The 21,157-nt window shown below is 38.3% G+C and overlaps 1 protein-coding gene across 2 annotated transcripts in view; it reads right to left on the reverse strand.

Annotated features, from left to right (window-relative positions):
- The window catches only part of FER (FER tyrosine kinase), a 135,973-nt gene extending 115,035 nt beyond the window's left edge, over positions 1 to 20,938 (reverse strand). The window contains exons 1-4 of one of the 2 annotated variants that reach the window (XM_010224213.2): positions 20,922 to 20,938; positions 16,879 to 17,137; positions 12,424 to 12,597; positions 9,579 to 9,678 (exon numbers count right to left, since the gene is read on the reverse strand). In XM_010224213.2, coding sequence (XP_010222515.2) covers positions 9,579 to 9,678; positions 12,424 to 12,597; positions 16,879 to 17,085 — 481 coding nt within the window. In that variant the 5' untranslated portion in view covers positions 17,086 to 17,137; positions 20,922 to 20,938. Of the gene's footprint in view, positions 1 to 9,578; positions 9,679 to 12,423; positions 12,598 to 16,878; positions 17,226 to 20,921 lie in introns of those variants that run through there. The other variant, XM_088531372.1, reaches the window with a different exon arrangement.
- Positions 20,939 to 21,157: the final 219 nt, after the last annotated feature.

Genomic DNA, 21,157 nt, shown 5'->3' on the forward strand with positions numbered 1-21,157 from the left:
CCTATCCACAGGAGGGGATCTGAGCACGTCATCCTTGACCACATTGGATCCTGGCAAGATGGGTCTGACCAGCCTTAGCATCATGTTCCTCATGTGCATTGGAGCAGCCAAAGACATCCCACCAAGAGCAGTAGCTGGGAACATCTGGGTGACCTTGCGAACGTGATTGGACAAGATATGCTGGCTAACAGCAGAGACAAATGCGAACTTACTGGGAAGCTTTACTAAGGGGCTAATGAAAGGGCATGATTATACAGTCTTATGCACTGAAAAGGGATCAGAGGAAGGGAGGATCAGAGACCAACCCCAGTTTGCATCCTGGATAGGATATAGATAAAAAAAATGATTTGGGGAATAAAACAAAAAAGGGGGAGATGTAGAGGAAAGGGCAAAAGGTACCAATTGGGCAAAAAGAAGAACCAACTAAGCCAGATGCAGCTTGCTGCGTAAACACAAGAACAAGTTAAAGCTGTCTTTTTCTGTGATTGGATATCTCAAGTTATGCAAGCCTCGGACGAGGCTGGACTGGCTATCGGGGCACGTGTAAGACACCGGTACCGCCTTGTTTGCTTATAAATATGAGGTGGTAACCCAATAAAATGGCTATTAGCTGTGAGGTTTAGCCTCTGTTCCTTGACACCAGACCCACACTCCCTCTCAACTTTTTTTGTTTGATCAACAATGTTAATTCCCTTTAGATGCCTATCATTAAATCTTTACCTATTATTGACTGCAAAAAAATTTAACAACAACTGTGACTGGTTCGAATTTGCATTATAAATGATAATAATGATTTAATCCAATAATGAAATTCTGATACTGTAATTCACTGTAAAGCTCCAGTAATCTGTGTTGGACAAGAATCCCATTCCAATACTGGTGGTTGTAGAAAAAACTTTAAGGTATAACTGTTTAAATGCCCAATTCAGCTTCCTTATAAGGAAGGTTAAAGTAATGATAGGGGCTCGTATCTCTTGTTTCTGTAATGGGAAATTCCAAATGAGCTGAATTCATTTACAGGTCTTCAATTAATAGTTATAAATTTGCTGCAACAGCACATGGATACAAAAAGAAAGTGAAAAGTCCATAGTATATTTTCCCACAAGTTTTCATAAAACCTGGAGAATGTCTGTCTGGAGTCCAATGCTACAATATTCCAAGGACCACCTCCTGTCTCACACCATGGGAGATTTAACAGTACTGACAGGTACAACCTTATGTCATTCAACAGTGAAAGTAAGTGTTCAGAGAGGAGGCAGTGGAGACGACATAAAGACCAAGCACACCACAGATTAATTCACTTTCAGAATTTATAGCTGCTGGCATTGAGAGAGCACCTTTTACTTCACTGGGCAGAGAACACTGTCCCATAAAAAAAACACTAATGAAGATAACGTCCATCTGACAAAAGAGAAAATCCTTTTATGACACAAGCACAATTTTTGACAGTGACTCCAATACAGGTTCAAAAGAAGGCAAAGACATAGCTAATATGAAAAATGCTACAACATACCAAATGAAAGACAGAAGGACCATCTCAAGACCTTGAAAGCCTATATGTTCATAAGAGGAGTGGGGAATAAGTCTGTGCACATAAATAAACTCTGATTAACAATCTCATGGAAACCTAGCAGACATTGACTTTATGTCAAAAAAAAAAAAAAAAAACAAGCCTCTCTAATTCAAGAAATGCCAGAAGCAAGATAACAGAAAAAATCTGAGTAAAGGTAAAAATAGAGGTGGGGAAGCGGAGATGTTAGAACAGCACAAGTTGACCACACAACATTTAGCTGTTATGATGTTGAAGAAAGAAGACAGAATATCACAGGATCAAAAATAGATGCTTCCAGAATACAGAGTATTTTTGTCTAACTGGAAGTAGCAAATACCTTGTTTCTCAAACAGCAAAGCATTTAAGTGAACCAGTCACAGCAAAGAACTACCTCTACCGACTTTTCAGTTGGCAGTGCCCTAAGCAAATATATAAATGTTCTTGCTAAACTTAGCAAGTTCCTTTGATAGAGAAACTAACCTAGAAATTAATCAATTTTAAATTTAATTCTTAGTCATATAATGAAAAGTGGTTACACACATGAAGACATGTTTCTTTGTAGGGTCACTTTCACAAGAGCTCTGTTGGTCCTCACTAATATATGACTATAAGAACTCATACAATATGGGGGACAAAGCATTCTGTAAATGAGGAACAACAGCCAGAACAAAGGGAATATTACTATCTCCTGAATTTCTTAAGGACTGGAAAAATAACAAAAGATGTTGAATGGAAAGCAGCAACTGAGAGTCATTTCTGGGTGTGTATATGTGTGTATATATAAAGATTATGCTCAAGACGGGGCACAAAAGACCTATAACTACTAAAAGACATGGAGGCTGAAAGGGAGAGCTCTGTAAAGACATTAGAAGTAAAAACTGAAGGACCCCAGCAATTCATAATGAATTAAAATAACTAATGCAGATGCCTGACCAGACCACAGGCAGGCAGATAGACCTACGCTGTGCCCGCACCACGCTGCACCGACTGTGGGCGCTCGTGCGAAGGGCAAGTAAGACTGAGCACGCGTGGGTTTGGCAACCACAGGCAATGAGAACCAGCGCACGGCTGCTACCCCAGCCCAGCTCGGCAGCCCAGCCCCTTGGAGCACTCGAGGGCCCGGCTGCGCACGCCGAGGCCGAGGCCATGGGGCAGCCGCGCTGCCATGGCGATGGGGGCAGACAAGGCCCAGGCCGGGCAGCGCTCCCGGGCTGGGGTCAGTGCCAGGGTCCCGAGGTTGGACAGGGCAGGGCAGAGGTCCAGGTCCAGGGAGCGACTGGCTCCCCGTGCCGGGACACAGGCTTCCCCTCCACTTCTAGACGCTCTTCAGCAGCCCCATCTTATCGTCTCCTGGTTAACCCCTTCCAGTGGCAGCACAGATGGAGGGGAAAATAGGATTCATTCAGGAATACTGCTCTTACAACATCCTCAAAAAAAAAACCCTAGCTTTTTCTGTGTTCATCTCTGAAACTCCTCCTTTAGGTTACTCCGAAGTTTTAAGTGCCCATTGCCTCCAGTGTCAACGAACAGCTTTTCTGAAACTTGCCATGATTTCAGGTTGATCGCTAGTTGATCATACCTTTGTCTCACCTTGCAGTCTCCTTCATATTCCTCAAATTACTTTCATGATATTCCTCATGTTAGATCTATATTCAGACCATTTCAACTAAATCCTGTTATTTCTATCCTACAGCACACTGCAGAGCATGACAGACAAAACTGCACTTGCAAGTTCTGCAAGCTGTCACAGCTTGCAAGGAAAAACCCTCACAACCTTTTCTCTTTTCCTTTTACACTTTGGACCATGGAACAGAAGCACAAAATAAATTGTTATATGTGCTTTTTTAGCCCATCTCATCCATTACCATTTTATCATCACCTGTCTCATATAGGTAATCAGTATTTTTAGTTTAAATGACTGTTCAAGATTCTTCCTATCAATTAGGATAGTTGTTCTTAGTTCTCAGGAAAGACCAAAGAGTCTGGTGCCAGTTTTTCTCCTATTAAAACCTTTCCAGGCCATCACAGCATTTGATTTCAGGAAAGTTAAAAATTGAAAATAGTATCAGTAGGCCAACAAGGCTTGCTTTTTTTTTTTTTTTTTTTGTTAATGGAGTAACCATGCTCCTTTGACAAAAAACACAAATCTTGAAAGTATGCTGATGTTTCAAAAAGAAGCTTATGTTTTTCCACGGTTTTCTTTAGAGTCTTTTATTTTCTACCACACTGAACTATAGAGCTGCGTGAAAGCACACATGTATACATAAGTAGTTTGACTTTAAGAAAGCAGTTTTTCAAATAATTTCCCAGACCTGCGTATATCTTTTCAGATACATTTTTTTCAGTACTTCTCATAAAAAGGTGACATCTGTTATTTATTTATTTATTTTGCTGTCTCTACACTGTTTATCAATAACAAATCTCCTATATAGTCACTTCCTTATTTATTTGATTCTGGTAACATACATTTTACCAAAAGATTATTTCATCGAGTCTAGAAAATAATGCTGTCTTATACTATTTGTTTGCATTATTCTAATGAATATATTCTCTATATATGTGAATGACATCAGTAAGGCCAGAAGAGACTTAATGCTAATATATTCATACTAATCTACAAAGCACTTTTTATGCAAACTACTTCAGTTAAACTAAGATGATTTTGGTTATTAGTTCTGTCTTAAGAAGCAAACTCTAAAATTTATTGACCAACATGAATTAGTGAATAAAGAGATGCAAGTGCAGTACTCTTAATTTACCTGGGTTTCAGAAAACTAAATTCACAAAAACCAAGAAAATAAATTCATATATTGGATTTTAATTTCCAAGGTCTTTTTTCTTTCCCTTTTTTTCTTGCAAGAGATTAACATGAATGTGCTTCTTCCAAACAAGAAAGTCTCACACTCACACCTTCACTCAGTGCATTTCTAAGAAGACGATAAAGTTCTTCCTTGGAGCTCATCTAACAGATTCGTGATGACAAGCGACAAATTGTTTTCTAATGGGAAAAAATTTGTATATATTTACAAAGTTTCAAGTTTACAAGACTTCAAGTTTACAGTATAGTGAAGATCTAAACTTCTGAGTTAACTTTACTGAGCTAACTCTCATCTGGTTAGCAGGCATCAGCAGTTAAAATAAACAAAGTAACAAAAATAAAAGTGGATCTTATTAATACAAACATATTAAAGCAGCAAATAAACATTCCTATTAAATTCCTGCCCGTGAGGACTGAGAGCAAATCCAAGGCTGCATGTCAGTGTGGAGTGTAAACAGTATGTCTAAGCTGGTCACAAACTCACTCCACAAAACGTCCAAGTGATGCTTCTTCCCTACAGCAGCGTAAGTCAACATGTCACGTTCAATATTCCTTGTTAACTCAACCCCAAGATGTCAGCACAGCGCTGCAGGCTCACACACTGTCATTTTGCTTGCTCTGGAAGAAGTTTACACATTTTTTTCAATATCGCACAATCAAAGCATTTCAAAGGGCCATCCACTATGCAAAGGCTATCTAAGGCCAGTATTTCTCTTATATGTAGCTCAAGATGAATCTAGCATGCACTACTGTTCCAATTCTGCAAAGGAACATGGCGCACAGTTCCAGTAGGTACTACTTACACAGCCTTCCAACTCTCATGGTTTGAAACCAGAATAGACTATTAGAATTAATCTGTTCATATTCCCAGTTACTGATGTCTCATTAGAAAGGCACTGGATCAGCTTGCTGACTTCACCCTCATCTAGCTTGCTTTCTGTAACCACTGCTTTTTTTCCCCCACTTTCCTCTTTTCCTCAAGACCGAAAAAGGCAAAAAATTGCCTATCATTCCACTGAGTGACACCAAGCAGACCACAAGACACTGCGGGGCTCCATGCTCACAGCACAGTCAGCCAGGCCGCTTTTGTTATTCCACATTAATCCCTGGCCCAAAGAGAACAGCAAGGCATGGCCAACCAGCCCAAGGTCCAGGGCAACAAAGCTGCTCGCATCCCGTCACGACAGCCCGCACAGAGCGGGGTCGCAACAGCGCAGTCTGGCCTCATAAGCAAATCGCAGCCAAGACTTACGCTGCAGCTCAGCTGTCTCGCTGCTTCCTGACAGAGCGCAGCAGAAGCAGCGCCGGTGAAAGGTTTCCCCCAGTCCTCCAGAGCCACCATCACGTTTGCTCTCATCTTCCTCAAACCCCCAAGGGCACAAACCCTCCCACAACAAAGCTGCTGCAGCCTCAGTCTGTGAAGGCTCCCCTCTGCTCCCAACAGTGGTCATATCCCCACAGCCATGATAAAGCAGTGATTCATTCCCCATGCCACAAGCATCGCCACATCTCCTTCCAAGTCCACTACCAGCTGCATCTAGGTTTGTGTAAGATGCCCCTTTTTTCCTTATCATTTCCTAACTACCTACACAGAGCACACAACAACAATTTCCTATGCCTCCGCCCCTCATAAAACACTCCTTTTCCTTACTGAAATGACTCTCCTGTGGAAAACCTCCAACAGCTGCCCTACATCAAGCAAGAATTGTTAACTGTCAAGTATTATTACTCACCGCTTAGTCTTCATACTTTCTTCACAGGCCCTTTTAGTGTTTTCAGCAACACTTTGGGAGTAACTCCACACTAAGGTATCAACATGATGCCACTAAGTGACTGTCCTGATACCTAGTGGAAAGTGCTAATCAAAGCTTTCCTGACAAGGCAACTTCTTGCAAGAAAATATGCAAGAACAACCTACTACTGGGGAACACTTTCAACTATTTATAACTTTACCAGTCTTTATCCTTTTCAGTCAATATCCTCTAAGGTAGGTGTTTAGCTCAGAGTATAATTTTAGTTTTAACAGCTCAGCCATTCAGAAACAGGAAAACACATTTTCCAAAATTAAAGAAATGCTTGCACCTCTTAGGTGAGCAGCTCTAGCAAATTCATCCTCTCAGCAGAAGATGGCTTTACTGTTTTACACACATACATACACAAAGAGGAAAAAAAGGAAAAAATGCCAAATTTCATAAGAATTACAAATCATTACACTTGCAAAATATCAGAATTGTTCCTTTGTGTCACTTGCACAGCATTTCACATTGACCAGCTTGTACAGACACAGCACAAATTTACCAGTAAATGAGCACACTCTATCTAGCCCAAGGGCAGAAAACCAAGTAGAATTTTCTATGCAGCGGTTGTCCCCTTCTGCTCCAAACAGATAGGGCCAGACACTGTAATAGATACTCAGTTTGCCATAAATAAAAAGGAGTCTGTTAAGAGCAGTATTTTAAAAAGAGTGGAACTGGGCTGGCTAGAGAAGAAACTAGACCTACATGGAAAAGGAAATTAAAGGAAAACCAGCAGTCTCAAGTTGAACAATACTTGGGAGAAGTGAATTCTACCCCAATTGCCATTCAATCTCCATTAATAGCCTTAGAACTAAATAACAAGCCATTCAAACCAAGTTTTTGTAAAACACTTCTTGCACAGGACAGGCCTCATTTCTGAGAGGTCTTTTGGAATCTGACTTGCAAAAGTGCTAGATGCTCTCAGCTAATATGAAGCCAATGCAAGTTGTGCTTTGAAGTTAAGATGACCTTTAAAAGCTTCAGTATCAGCCACTCAAATCCAGGGATATTACTTCTGCTGTAGGTTAAAAGTCTAATGATATATCACATAAATACACCTTAATCATCCTACGTGTTTACGTAGGTGACCAAAAGACTCAATTTCTCATAGCACACTATCCAGTATTATGGATGGGAAAAACGAGACAACATCACAAAAAAATAGAAGTCTACCAAATACCATGGAATGTTAAATATTTATGCTAGCACTGCTCTTCATTGGTACAATTCACTGAATAAACAGGAACAGATAAGATGAAAATTTTACCAAATACCAGAAATCAAAAACAATAAGACAGGTGTTTCAGTTTTCCAAGAAATACATCATTCTGAATACAAAAGCAAGTAATATTAGGCTACTAAAGAGCAGCTGACAACAGGTAGCAAACTGGTCCCCAGTTTATTTAGCCCTAGATGTTAGTACTTCTTTGAGTCTTCAAACATCTCTTTAGCAACACAGAGTTATCCTGTTTTAAGAATTCTTATCTGCAACAAAAAGTTTACTCTAACAATTAAGTCTTTCTTCTGTGCTCTTTTAAAACATTTTTAAGAGGTGATGTCCAAAAATGCCCTTCTCTTTTTGTGGTTCTTTTCTGTTTGTTTGTTTAACAAAATGTTTTTCAGTTTATTTTCAATACTAAGTTAAGTTCTTCTACCATTCTGACAGACGTTGTTCCTTCCTTGTTTTCAACAGTTCTTGAAATCATGAAGAGAGGTTTACATATTAAGAAAAGTACATCTCTTAACAGCACAGAGTTTGAATAAGCACTAGTTACTCAACTAATGTCTGGAACAAAGAAGCATTAAAATTGAAATACTTCCAACTCTCATACCTCACAAACCAGTTTGACAATTTCACTCTGTGCAAATACCACGACCCTGTGCAAAATAAAATAAAATTACAGCAGCTCAGGTAACCTGCAGTTGATATACAACTGCAGTGTGGTCACTTAAACCATTGTAACTACCCTAGAATTTGTGAACAATAACAGGCCTTTTGCGGATGGTGCTGGTGGAAGCACAGGACTTTTAATTCTGCAGTTCTTTGGAGAATACCTGCAGAGTGACAGTTTGTTAACAGAGATTTACAACAGGATGTTAGGAAAAGTAAAACTAAGTATCAACGATAATAACAGAAAACAGATAGAATAATAAGCAGAAAAGAGAGAAAGGAAAGGAAAACCATAGAAGTACCTTAAAAATAGCTTTTGTTTGTTATCTATCTAAACAAATGTTAATACAATTATCTGAATCACATAAAAACATTAGTTTCTGAACAGCCAAAATGCTCTTTGATTTCAATGGGAAAGTTTGGTGCATGAGGAATGCAGAACAAGCATCAGAGCTAAAACAGGAAGAAAGATGAAAAGAACAGCTGAGATCACAACATGCTGTTAGATTTTTCATATTAGGCACCATATGTTCCCCTGTTAAGTAGCTAGTTGGGGATTAATTTGGAAATTAAAGCAACACATAAAAAAGAGGAAGAGGATTACATGAAATTAAGAACTGGCATGTCTTTACACTTTTAATTGAACAGATAGCAAGTCAAAACCTGAAGCTAAATTGTGCTTTCCTCATTCCACACTGGTTTTTTTTTTTTTTTTTGCCTTCACTTGCCAGTTATCACCCCGAATTTTAGACAAATTTGGAAGGAAAATAATCTTTCTCTCAGCATTGATAGCTACTGTTCTGCACTTGTGAATTATGTTATGACAGAACTGAGGACAATAAGTATTATTTCAGGCAGTTATACAGAAAGTAAATATGGATCTTGGAATTTTATTTACACACTTTCACTAACCTCATTTTCTTTCAAGTTTAAAAAGAGTAACATGTAACGAATTTTAACATGCTATTTCAAGAGCTGAAAGAACAAATGCTCTCCTTTACCTAGTACAATTCAATAGGAATCAAAATGGAACTCTTCATTCCTTTAAAAACTAATAAATTAATTCTTTTCCCCTTTTCCCACTAAGTGCCAAGAAGTGATGTTGATGTCACTGCAACGCTGGTGGTGGAAGCGTAGGAACGGCACAGTAACAACCATAGAAGACCACAGGATGCAATCAGGCTGCTGCTGCAACTGTCTCATCTGTATTTTAACCTGCTTACATTTTTATAGTTGATTTAAGTAACTTTACATTTCAAATGCATCCACTAAAAGAATCATTGAAAAGCTTAAAGAAGAAGGCTCCATTTATCTCAAAAGCAGGGCTATCATTTATTTTATGGAACAGTACCACCAAGTACACATGACAACAATTAGCCCACCTTACTTAAAGTAGTTTATTATCTTTTTTTCATGTTATAATCAATTGAGTTGCTTAAAATAAAAACATTATCTTATTCCACTGGAAACATTTTAAAAGGGCATTTATAAATAGATAATATTTACACAAGTTAGTCATACCTTTAGCCACAGCTTCTTTATATTTTTCTTTGGCAGAATTTACTTCTTTTATTAGTTGCCTATAGCTAGATTTTAGTTTCTCCAGTTCTGTCTTTGTGACCTTTAAGAAGGCAAAAACATAAAGCATATTAAAAATACTTGTCTTCAACATTTAAAAATATCCCAGCATTAGTGAAAGAAAACTACCAGATTTGTTTTCCATAAGAAGCATGTTATCTTTTTTCACTGACTTGAAATTATCTTAAGAGGTTGTTACATGCTGTAACAAAAGCAAAATCAATAAATAAATGACATGGAACACAGATCCTCATTTGCTTTAGAGCAGTACAGTATAATGACAAATATGTTTAGAAAATTCAGCTTATCTTAAACACCACTGCATTTCAATAAGAAAGGACAAAGAGATATTAAATCAGTGCAGATGAAAAACTGCTGAACACTAGAAGGAAGTCTTTTAGAGTCTAAAGAAAAAGAATTTTTAGATTTAACACTTCAAACAATCTACAAATACGAATAATATAAAAATAGCATATGTGTATGGGCCAGTCTACCTGTCATAAAACTTTAATTCCTGAAAAGAAAGAAGAAAAATAAAAACAGCTGTGGAACACAGCACTGAAGGATCCAACGGAGGGAGCTCCACATGTCATTTTTCATAAAGAAAAATTATCTCCCATCCTCACCACTTGAGGAAACTAGAGCACTGTGCAGAAATAAATGTTCACAGATCATTAAATTTCTAAGAAACTCCCATAACAACTTCGACCTCTACAGTGCCTAAGAATTGGAATACAGATTAAAAAAACTTAAAAGCTTGAGCAAAGGTATTGCACATTCGCAACAGAAAATCATAGAAGTAGGAGCTTAAATGGAAATGCTCAGCTCACTGAATCTGTAGAAAAGAGAAGAATCTACAGAAAAAAAAAAGTAAAAGAATGCTCTTTGGACAATCTTTTGGTATTACAAAGGAAATCCAACTTGACATGCAAGACTGTTGTTCACATTCCACCCCTTTTTAATGAGAAAAAACTTCTGAAATCTGAATGGGAACGGGAATAAACCTGAGAATACAGGTTTTACTATACATCTGTGTCAAAAGCATGGTAGCTTATTGTACTGGAGAGTTTTATCAGATGATTCATCAGCCACGAGTTCTCTAGAATAAAAAAAATGATCATATACATGCATTTTGCTGCAAAAAAAAAAAAAAATACAGTTTCTGCCAGAGAATCCTTACGATTATGAACCACAAAGATACTCATCTTTTCAAGTTTTAAATAAGGCCCTGGAAAGTAATGTTTTGCTACTGCATATAACAAAAGCAGTCAAAATACAACATAACATGAAAAGAATTGTGTATTTCTGTGATCGTTCTGTGCTCCAGTGACACAAAGCCTCTGAACAGAGGCAGCTAGCAATGAGGGAATACAACAAAACTAATCAAAATGCTATTCAAGAGCTTCTTAGAAAAAACAGGAAAGGAAAAAAAAATTACACTGATTTATTAGAGGCGGAACAAAATATTTTGCATGGCCATATGGCTGTGATTAATTAAAATCAATATGGCACGCAATGAGACATCTGGGGAATGTTTCATATGCATTATATTTTATTGGAATGGTCATGTAAAAAAATGACAATTTACTGGAAATAACTGATTAGCAGAGAAAGTGTTTCAAACAGTTTCTTTCAAAAACATGACTCAATTCCCATCAGTCCTGTTTCTGCTACTTTCCTGCTTGTTTTTTTTTAAATTCATTTCTCTTGTTTTCTATAGATTTAATCTTCACTATTTCTAACTTATGCCACCATTTTCTCTCCTTCTCCTGTCTTGAATGTATCCAGATCCACCAATCTTTGAGTAGCTGTAGATGATCATTTGGGACTGGAAATTTTATCAGATAAGGCAACCTACTGACCAGGCACTAGAAAGGATGCACTCTCCAGTCAAAATCTGGGGGAAGAGGCCAAGATTCCAGCAGATTATGTTAGCAGTTCTACTACATAGTGTTTAACTTAATATATTTAGTACTGGTCTAATGTTCTCCTCCTAATCTGAGCAAGAGTTAGTCATCAATATTTGTCTTATAGTTCTGAGCTGTTACTGTTGAATCAAATTACATTTTCCCCCTTAACACCAGCTATGCTACTGAAATAAAGAAGAAACACTGCTTTCCTTCTCTCAGTAAAGCTTTCAGACTACCAACCTTATTTTTGACAGCTGCAGCCAACCTTCTTCCAGAGCACCTAAATGAAACTGAATTCTGTCAGCTTCATTCCCTAGACACAGCACTCAGTATCAGCAGGACAACTGACATCATTTTCAATTCCACCACTAGCTCGGGAAATAACAGAAAAGGCCCTGAAGAGCTCCATCTGCAAACTTAATATTGGATTTTCACTTGATTTATATTTTAGAATAGAGACCAGAATCCTAACCCCACCCAAAACAGCCTGGACTGTCAAGAGCACTCATTAAGAAAAGTTTTCAAAGATATAGCCACAAGCATGCCTAGAGGGGCATGAGAAAAACGGGAGGCACGGAATACAGAAGTGTCACATGGAATCATCCTCTACTAGAACAGGAGCATTTCCAGTGTTATCTGTCCAAACAAATTCACACAGAGAAAAGTTTTGCCTCTCTACCTTGTCAGGTAGCAGGGAAGGAAATGTGAAGAAAATAACTAAAATTAAAACTAGACAAAATCAACACACCACAAATCACCACCTGGTCACAGCAAAAACACAGGCAGAGGCAGAAGAACTAAAAAGCACCACCCTAAATATATTACTTTGTAAACATGCAAAACTATAATAAATGTATAAAGCACAGCTGAATAAATACCTTGTACATCTCTGCTTCGATTTGTTGATGAACACCAACATAACTCTTCTTCACTTGTTGCTTATCTTTGATCATCATTGTAAGCCTATGCAAAGGACCAGAATTAAGATCCTCTGCATGCGTCTTCATTATTTTGCTCAATTGTTCTGTTTGCTGTACCATGAGCAACCAAGACTGGAAAACAAACACACACACACACACACACAAAAACAACCACAACAACAACAAAAGAGAGAGGGTACAGAACAACAGTTACTTATTCTGGCTTACAAATAACCAAATGATGAACAGAAAGAGTGCGGAAAATTCATCACTGTTTAAAAAAATATAATACATTTACCTGAATTCAACTGAGATCATCTAAGATAAAGTTTTACCTATTACACAGCAAAATCATCCCTTGAACTTATTCACAAAAATGTATCAGAAACAAAAATATAATATAGTATGGTGATATTTCTGCATTGTTCCTGTACAGCTGAACACCCTTGAAATCTGTATAAATTACATCTGTGTAGATTACGTTCTCAGTACCTTTAACAATAATATCCCTGTGCTCTTTGTTCCTTTTCCCAATCACGGCTTATTTACACTTTTGATAATAATATTCATTTGAATTTTTGTTGTTTAAAGGGATACCATTTGTCAGCTACTCTGACAACATAAGTCTTCAAGCCACCACTGGCAAAGCATAAGGAGCCAATAGGCTAAAAGACAAAAGCAGTAACTCAGCTGTCACAGTAACTGCGCTTTCTATACCTGGTTTTATTAACATCCTGGCCATTCTGTCAGTCACTTTTCAGGACAGCAAAATATATTCTGGCTTTGAACCTTGCCTGAGGAGTGAACTGCAGTGTGAACAGAGATTTCCAATGTACAACAGATATAGACCTGAAATTAAAGTTCGGATCAAATAAAAGTATCTGATACCCTGCAGAATCCTGTCACATTTGGTTGACAGGGAAATTATTGGATTCCTTAAGAGATAATCCACTATCAGACTGCCATACTATGTCTGGAAATTCAGAATGACTATTTGCAATACAATTTATCAGTTAGGGAAGGTAGCTAGTACACTGATTTTCATAATCTTGCCCTTACTCAAGATAGAAATCCACCTTAAATCATCAAACCTGAGAAATCCCATTTGTTTTGTAGGTTTGGGGTCTTTTTATATCTCATTTTAAACTTACATACATATTTCCATCACTACATTACTATGATAAAAGTTGGTTTAGATTTTACAGAATGAAGTAAAAGAGAGTTAATTCTTGCATACCTACGAAACTATCATTAACACTTCTTTTAGTTCATAAATGGTCCATGGATTGTCACAGAGCTATCTTAGATTGCTTGAAAAGTGACCTTCTGAAAGGTTATACCCTGAAGCTTCCTGGCTATTTCTGAAAAACATTTAATCTCTCCATTACAGAACACTTTCCAGACCACATCAGACCACATATTGCAAAGTCGTACATGAGAAAAACAATGTCAAACACCTCTGTTGCAGAAGCTGGTCTTGCGGTTGGAGATGGGTTCATGACAGAGCTCACAGAAGTGAGATTGTAAGAGTTCTCCATTTCACTTCAGACTGATTTATACTGGCAAGGTAAATATTGATTAAGTCAACCCTGAAAACCACACCAAAAGCATTCTTTGACAAAACAGATATTCTAATGAAATACTTAGTTTACAATTTACAAAGTGAAGCCAGATAATTCTTGTAGTTTGCAGGAAATCACCTTTACATTAAAAAAAAAAAAAAGGAAAAAAAGAAAGAAAGAAAAGTGTGTTCACCATTTCTGGCATCTCCCTTTCTACACTTAAAAAACATTGATTAAAAATGATTTCAGTGTTTTGTATGTACTTTCATTTTAAAATATCAAAAGTTAAAATGAAAAGCTATAAAATCTGGGAAAATGTTCAAAAAGTGAGATTTACACAGGGTATAGAAAAGCAGCTGGGTGGTGGCAGACTGAAGAAAAGGCAAAGAATTTCCTTTCACAGAAAAAAAAAACAATATATCAAAAGCAATGGAATAAAATATTGTTTGTTTTCACTGTATTTTTTTTAGACATACTAGTACAAAATAATGCTTATGGGAAGCACTTTAAATTCTGCTTTTCTGACATAACTGGTCACTGCCCTGTGCCTCACAGTAAGTTTACTGCTTATTCATTAAAAAAATACGACACATTTCCTCAAACACCATCTCTCTCAGTGTTCACTCTTGGAGTATACTTAAGAAAATAAATGCATTAAAGATTAAGGATACTCTCTTATATTTATTTTCTGGTCATATATAACACACTATATATATATATATATGTATATATATACACACACACACACACACACACGTGCACTGTGTTTTAAATAACAGACGTAAGATTTATGCCCAAAATATCTGGTCATATTTTGGTTCTGTAAAATGCTATGCCAGAATAAGAGAAAAGGTATCATGAAATAGCAAAGTAAATTAGAATGACATGCACAATAAGTCAGATAATTTAACTGCCAAAATCAGTAAGATAACAATGAATTGCTACACATGTTTAACGATAAAATTTCAGGGCCAGCCATATAAAAGACTTGCCAGTAGCATCTGAATACTTTTGCTGTTATGTAAAGATGTACATAGCTCAGAGGTGGGGTTTGAGAGAAAAATGTCACCAGCTTAAAATGAAATTAGCAAAGGAGCAAAGCAACTCCTGAAATAATAGCTTTGCCCAAACAAAACCCATGTCCAAAACAAGATTTTAAGACGTGACATGGATACCCCTCTGCAGCCTGAGAAGAAAAAGGCTGAAGGCACATCCTCATGTTTCTTCATTTGCTCGCACAACACAGATGACCACAACACTAACATAAACTGTGTTAGACCAGTTTGGCTGCTTCAAAGGTAAGGGCTGCAATGTAGATACTCTCATGCTTATTTTCCTTAATTGTTCTAGCTCTTACCCATATTCAGTTACACTGCCTAAAAGAACTGCAGGACACCTAGTATAAAAGAGCAATTCTATGGGTACAGCACTGGCAAGAATTATTAACTATATCATCAATAAATCTATTCTAAACTTTGGGATCTAAAAGTATAGCAGATGCGCTGTAGAAAGCTTTAAAATACTTTGAGTTTTGCCATTCCTACACTAATGAAAATGTTTGCATCTCAGTTTACCAAAATTGTAACAACTTAGCTAACAAGACCTATACCAAATTCTTTAAGAGAAACGTAACTGGTTGAAATTCCAAATACACCATCGAACCACAGAAAGCAGTGAAGAAAAACAGTATGTCCAGTCAAAAGGGAAGAATTACTGGTGGCAGGGCTAAACACTGCATGGTGCAATGTCTGGGGCACAGGAAACGGGTTAGCTGTTATAACGCAGCTTTCAGTTCATACGCACTGCCACTTCAACCCAGTGTAGAGCTAGACAGCTGCTAAAGGCCCAGATGTGTTCCTGCTCCTAATCTATGGCTGGCACTCAAGCAGCAACTCCATAAGCCCAAGATGTGTGAGGGGAAAAAAAAAAAAAACTGCTCTATCTAAAAGTTAACCTTACCAAAAAAGTGTGTTGTCCTGCAAAGTAGGAGGTCGGGAATAATGTCAGATTGAAGCGGTTTATAACCACTGCTACAGCAAGAGCGACATGAATTGAGTGATACATTAGAACTGAATTGTTTTCTTTAGTCAGCAGGGAACCTGAGTCTGGAGAGAAACTAACCAACAAGTCAAACAGGGAAGCTTTCTTCATCATTACCTTTGCTATAGTTTGGATGTAAATGTAATGATTAATAACTTGGGGGAAGAACAGCCTTACCTTCTTAACCAGTGATTTTACACTGGATATAAAACTATGCTTAAACAATTTACAATTATGAGAAATACCCTGAATTAATGTTTTGTTTTCACAACACAGACTGTAGTGTGAATACGAGTCGGAATGCTAAGCTCTGTCCTGGTTTCCTGGAAACTTTCTATTTCTGTTAAAAATTGTATATAACATAAACAATAGTTCTTACTTGACTGTTTAAAAAAAAAAAAAAAACACAGCTGGCTCAACCAAGAAACCTAAAATACCGAAGTTGGGAATTTTTGATATTTTATTACTCTGAAAGTTAGAACGGACCCTGACTTCTGCATATTTCCCTGAGGGACTAAATAAAAGGAGCTCATCTTAAGTATTGTCAACAGTAAGTTTCAAGAAGCTGAACCAACAGGAATCCAATACACAAACTATTTTGAACTGGGCTAGTTACCATTTCCCTTTAAATAAAGTAGACAAGAAATTTTTCTCTCCTGGATGCTTTGCCACATGATTATGTGTTGTATTTTATGACACATTTCAGTAGCTCATTTTAAAATATAAAAGTAACTGTACTTTGCTATTTACTAAAAAAACAAATAGTATTGATTTCTAAGGATATTCCAAATTGAGAGTATTTTCTTCTTACCTTGGACACATTGCTGATATAATCCAGTTGGCAAGTACTCTCTTTATCTACTTGATTACAAAGATTCTGTAAAGTGGAGGCATACTCTTTATCACTTTTTACTCGCATGGCCATAAATTTCTTCACTGTTTCGAGCAGGCGTAGTTCCCAATCTTGCAGTTTTAATAAAGCATCATGAGAATACTTCAGGTCACTTCCAAACCCCATTTTTTAAGGCACTATATACTGTGCAGGTGACAAGATGGCCTCTTTACCACATCTGAAAGTAGAGCAAGATTCATGAGAAACATTTAGAAAGGAAAATCTGATGTGTTGCAAAGAACACCTATGAATGTCTAAGCTCTGTAAGTAACACAACCATCAGATTGAGCAAACCTGCACATATACCCTCTGTGCCCAAATTGAAAGGAAGGTCAGCACGTTGGCTAGAACAGCAGTCTAGGACTTACTAAGGTATTAGTCCTACATGCTGCTTTGGATTGACAGCTTAATCTCAGTTTGTGTCCTTAGCTGCCTATCTGTAGTGTAGCATTGTAACAGTATCTTCCTAACTCTATGAAGTAGAGTTATGAGGGAAGACGTGGAAGCCCATAGAACAAATGTGACCAAACCATTTATTTAATCAAAACAAAAAAATACAGGTAACAGCATCTCCAGACAAGAACCCCAGCTGCTTTGCTTCACTCCCAGTGACCCCAGTGATTCCTGTGTTTATTGCTCTTGTAAGCCATCAGCTATAAGACACTCAGGGTCTGCCTGGGAAATCAATAACTGCAGTAAGACTAGTTGATTCCTTACTACTAAAACTACACTGAATATGAGAAAAGAACTCAAATCAGATTCCCCAATCGATCTTATGTTATTGTCCGCTCAGATCATGACTGAGTTCTTAATTTCATACTATTTTCACCCAAGGCAGCCTAGTCTCATTGCACAAAATGGATGTTTGATGACCAGATAAATACAGAATAAATATTGAAACCTTATGAAATACAATAGCACAACCTCAGGTCAAGGTCAAAGACACATATATGAGCTTGCCTTAAAACACCTGCCTCATTCCAATAAACCTGTAACCACACCACAAAACAGGTCAGCCCACACACGGGTAATTTCTACAGACTTGCATAGCTTTTGTACTGTGGCCTAACACCCATTTTCTATGTATTCATCAAAAACCTGTTCCTATACTAATCATCTTCAAATTATGTGGCATAAACTTCTATGAGCCTAGACCACAGCACAGACCTGCCCCATGCTTGTTCACCATCCCCATGCTCCAGCCAAGCCTGAGTTGTGTTGAACACATAAGGACGAATTTCCTCATAGGCATTTAGCTGGTGCTTCAGTTAGGAAGACAAATCTATTAGTGTTTGTAAGGCACTCACCTAACAGCTCATTACATGAAGCAAGACTAATACTAATACTATACAGAGAACCAAGAGGCACAAATTAACGTCAGCACTGTACCACTAATACTGGATGCCTAATTTGCAAGGCTTAAAGACTGACTTTTCAGAGTGCCTAGCACTTTTAGCATATTAAACATTTAGGCCAAAGATGGAACTGGCTTCAGTTACCACCAAAATTTCTGCAAATCAGAACCTACAAGTTGATTATGAAAAACAAAATTGATTATCAGAAAATGAAAAACAGTCATGACACAGGCAAGCTTTCCTGCATAAGGTCTTCCCAATATGACAGAACCACAGAATGGTTGAGATTGGAAGGGACCTCTAGAGATCATCTAGTCCAACCCTCCCTGCTCCAGCAGGGACACCCAGAGCACGGGGCACAGGGTGACATCCAGGCAGGTTTGGAAGATCTCCAGAGGAGACTCCACAGCCTCTCTGGGCAGCCTGTTCCAAGGCTCTGTCACCCTAACAGGAAAGAAGTTCTTCCTCACATGGAGGTGGAACTTCCTGTGTTTCAGCTTACACCCACTACCCCTTGTCCTGTCACCGGCCACCACAGAGAAGAGCCTGGCCCCGTCCTCCCTACAGTCACCTCTCAGGTACTTGAACATGTTGATCAGATCTCCTCTCAGTCTTCTCTTCTCCAGGATAAACAGGCCCAGCTCGCTTAGTCTTTCCTCCCACGATAAATGCTCCAGTCCCTTAATCATCTTGGTCGCTGCACTGGACCCTCTCTAGAAGCTCCACATCCCTCTTGTCCTAGGGAGCCCAGAACTGCCCCCAATACTCCAGGTGCGGCCTCACCAGAGCTGAGCAGAGGGGCAGGATCCCCTCCCTCCACCTGCTGGCAACGCTCCTCCTGATGCAGGCCAGGATCCCATTGGCCTTCTTGGCCATGAGGGCACATTGCTGACTCATGGTTAACTTCTTCTCAACCAGGACTCCCAAATCCCTCTCCACGCAGTTGCTTTCCAGCAGGTCAACCCCTGATCTGTCCTGGTGCCTGGGGTTATTCCTGTCCAGGTGCAGGACCCTTCACTTGTCCTTGTTGAATCTCTTGAGGTTCCTCTCTGCCCAGCTCTCCAACCTGTCCAGGTCCCTGTGAATGGCAGCGCAGCCCTCAGGAGTGTCGGCCACTCCTCCTAGTTTGGTGTCATCTGCAAACTTGCTGAGGGTGCCCTCTGTGCCCTCGTCCAGATCATTGATGAACAAGTTGAAGAGCACCAGGTCCAGTACTGACCCCTGGGGGACACCACTGGCCACAGGCCTCCAACAAGACTCGACCCCATTTATCACCACCCTCTGGCACTCAATCCTCAATCCACTTCACTATCCACTCAACCAGTCCACGCTTCTGGATCTTTCCTATGGGAATGTTACAGGAGACTGTGTCAAAAGCCTCGCTGAAGTCAAGGTAGACAACATCCATGGCTCTCCCATCGTCTATCCAGTCGGTCTCCTCATCATAGAAGGCTATCAGGTTCATCAGACACAACTTCCCCTTGGTGAATCCGTGCTGACTACTCATGATCACCTTCTTTTCCTTGACATAGCTAGAGATGGTCTCCAGGATGAGCTGCTCCATCACCTTTCCAGGGATGGTGGTGAGGTTGACCAGCCTGTAGCTTCCCGGCTCCTCCCCCTTGCCTTTTTGAAGACTGGAGTGACACTGGTTTCTTCCAGTCCTCAGGCACCTCCCCCGCTCTCCAAGGCAAGTTTCAGCTAGTTTAATCTTTATTTTGAAATAAGACGTAATAAAAATATAAATGTACTGGACATGTAAACCAGACATCAATATTGGGTTAACAGCCAGAATACATCCCACAGCCAATTATAAGAAAGTAGGACATACATTTTTTTTTGAATCACTTCCAAAATAACCTAATTATGTGAAAAGTACTACATGACCAATATATATTTAATAATATACTGTGAAAAAGTCACAATTCCTTGAACAGTTCAGAATTTAAATTACCAAATACGGTCTCTAAGTGATCTCAATCATTATCACCAGGAGTAAGACTCAAAACTACGCAGTGTTCAGTTTTGTCAGTATGGCACTGTGGCATATGTAGCTTCAGTGACAGTCACTTCATCACTGAAACAAACAGAATCAATATTGCACTATTGGCCATCTTCCTGGAATCCAGCAACAACTCTGAAGAAAGCACTTCTCACATCTACACCCAATTTAAAGACTGAGGTTTTTACACTGATTATATTTCGCTAAAACAAGAAATCATTCTTAGCCCTCCTCCTATAGCCCAAATAAGAATTAGAACATTAAATGATTGAAATACGAATGATTTAAAATATGAAACCTAAATGATCCTCTCCTGGAACATACAAGAAAGGCCATGAAACATAAAATATACATTACTTACCATTTTTTTCAAATAATCATTTATTCCAATTATTGTCTATATAAGCATTTGACACTAATCATATGAAAAGCCAGCCTTCACTTACTTAATGCTTCCATAAAGATATTGCCATAAATAAACATGCGAAGTGAAAATCTAAAGGTGTCCTGATCACTTCAAAATGTGTCTGAAATATTAGTTTACCTAAGGGAAAATAAGCAGCTTATTTTCAGGAAAGCTTTCCTGCAAAACACAGCTCACATACCTTAAAAGCTTTTCTCTAAAAAATGATCCTTAGTAGATTTTTCTTTACACCCGAAGGTGCTTCTTCTGACTTTCACTTTCCAATATATACTTTTATTTTTGAGGAAATCTATGAGAGAAAAACAGATGAAATACGATTTTTACTTGTATAAGTAAAAGTTGTACAGCAAAAGGATCATATTTTTACTTACATTTTGCAATCACACTGATAAAAGAAATAAATTTTGCATTTTCAGA

The sequence above is a fragment of the Tinamus guttatus genome, unplaced genomic scaffold (assembly GCF_059628265.1).
Source record: "Tinamus guttatus ecotype Peru unplaced genomic scaffold, ASM5962826v1 Tinamus_guttatus_pri_ptg000411l, whole genome shotgun sequence".
Taxonomy (NCBI): Eukaryota; Metazoa; Chordata; class Aves; order Tinamiformes; family Tinamidae; genus Tinamus; species Tinamus guttatus.